General features: G+C 62.9%; 1 protein-coding gene across 1 annotated transcript in view; it reads right to left on the bottom strand.

Annotated features, from left to right (window-relative positions):
• COL22A1 (collagen, type XXII, alpha 1) overlaps window positions 1–2,118 on the bottom strand; it is a 144,036-nt gene that overhangs the window by 1,036 nt on the left and 140,882 nt on the right. The window contains exons 59-60 of the mRNA XM_004679973.1: window positions 1,712–1,894; window positions 1,134–1,211 (exon numbers count right to left, since the gene is read on the bottom strand). Of these exons, the coding sequence (XP_004680030.1) occupies window positions 1,134–1,211; window positions 1,712–1,894 (261 nt within the window). The remainder of the gene's footprint in view (window positions 1–1,133; window positions 1,212–1,711; window positions 1,895–2,118) is intronic.

The following is a 2,118-nucleotide window of genomic DNA, read 5'->3' as shown; positions in this document are numbered from 1 at the left end:
CCCACTCTGTCTCTGGTGAAGCCTCTCGCCGCCCCTGAGCCTCTGGCCTGTACCCCAGTTCTGTATGCACAAATAAATAAATCTTTAAAAAAAAACATTATGATAAAGGCCATTAATAAAATGGCATCATAGGCAGCAAGCTGGTAAACAAATATCGATCACTGATTTCTCATTACCTCTCGCGAGAACGTCCACTGTGGGGCACTTGGAAAACCCAGAAGCTGTAACTCCGAAGTTAAACTAGCCTACAGGCCTACTGCAGAAATGAGCTCAGGTAACCCCAGACTTCCACGAAAACAGTAGTTTGGGTGAGGAGGAGTCTGACGCCAATTCAGTCTAATTTCTTCCCGCTTCTGCGGTCTTGGAAGGCGACCACGGCTTTGTTCTAGAATCTTCCCACCCTGCCACCAGGCGGGCGGCACCTGCAGCGAGCCACACCGGAGCTCCCCTCGCTCTGAGAAGCGGTAGCAGGTACCGCCAGGCGCGGAGAGAAGGGGGGACGGCAGGCTGCACCCCCACGGCCGAGTCTGCACCCACCCCGCACGGACAGGGCTCCACACGCACGTGCGGCCCCCAGGGCTCAGCGCCGGCTATCTGGCCACGCCGGCTTCAGGGCCACCTCACGGGGCAGGTCGGACACCGGGCACTCGCACGCCACGCACTCACGGGGTGCCCTGCGGCTTCACGGCCTCCAGGCAGCTGGCGCTTTAGAAGATTTCTTAAAAACTCACCCGCATCGGGCCTCCCTGGGGGCGCAGGGGCTGAGTCTCAGCACTATGGAACTGCTGCAACCCCACCCCGGAGGGGACCCCCAGGGCGCAGCAGACGGCTCCGCTGACCCCTCAGCAGTGGGTTTCAATCAATCTGCCTGTTCTGCTCCCCACTCCGTCTCTGGTGAAGCCTCTCAGCCCCCACAACTCTGGCCTGTACCCCAGCTCTTGTATGCATAACTATATAAAGATCTTTAAAATGAAATCAACAAACAAAAACCAACCAGCATCCTGTCTCCACATCGCTGGGCTTGACCCTCCCTCCCTCCAGCTGTTCTGAGGCCCTGGTGACTCCAGGGGGAGCCCCTGAACCCCCACTCCAGGGGAGAGCCACCCAGCTGAGGTGCCATGCATCAGTCCTACCTGGGATTCCAGGGGGGCCCATCTCGCCTCGGAGGCCAACTCCAGGCGTACCTGAGTCACCTTTGGCTCCTCGCTCACCTGGTGAGAGAAATCGACACCTTTGGAGGTGGGGACCCGGGGGAGGACAGAGTGGGAACCCCCCACCCCCTGTGTCGGCCCATCCCGTCCGGGCTGCACACTGAGCACACACCACCCCTGGAAGCCCCCACCTGCGAGCCTCAGGGGGTGCAGCACATTCAGCTGCAGCTGCAGCGATGAAGCTGGGGTGCCGCACCCCAAGGCTGTCACTCCTCTGTTTAGTCTCAACTCAGAAGGGGGTACGGCTGTGGGGATTACTCCCTGGGCCCTGAGCAGTGGTGCTGGGAGTGGACAAGGAAGCGGAGGGAACCAAGAGGCACTCTTCCTGGGAGCCCCGTAATCTTGCAAAATCGTCAAGCCTGGCACCCTAAAACACGGAGCCCCAGGGCGTCGCTGCTGCGGGCGAGGCTGGTAGGAGCTGCTGCCTCGCGGTCAGCGTCACTGTCCTAGTGCCGCGCCATCCTCAGGGGCCCAGCGTCCACCTCCAGCTCTTCACTCACCTTTGGGGCCCACGGGTCCCGAGGGTCCTTCCAGGCCCCCCTGCCCGGGCCGTCCCGGCTCCCCCATGGGCCCTGTACGGCCAGGAAGCCCGTCCTTGCCGGGGGGCCCGGGGGGCCCAGGCCTGCCTTGAGCCGCCTTCACGTGTGCAGGGGGCATCTGGGCCAGGAGGTAGGCGAGCTTGGCTGTGGGGGAGGACAGACGGCTGGTGAGGGAGGGGACAGGACAGAGGGCGACACAGCCGCAGCTCGGAGCTGCGACACAGCGGCCAGCACAGAGCAGTGTGCGGACCGCACCCACACCCCCCCGCACCCGCACCCCTCACCCCTGCACGCCCCACGCCCGCACCCTCACCCCACACGCTACACACCCACACCCCCGGCACCTGCAAACCTCACCCCTGCACGCC

This window comes from Condylura cristata, unplaced genomic scaffold (assembly GCF_000260355.1).
Source record: "Condylura cristata isolate star-nosed mole 26May11 unplaced genomic scaffold, ConCri1.0 scaffold00009, whole genome shotgun sequence".
NCBI lineage: Eukaryota > Metazoa > Chordata > Mammalia > Eulipotyphla > Talpidae > Condylura > Condylura cristata.
This window is presented reverse-complemented; position numbering and strand designations above follow the sequence as displayed.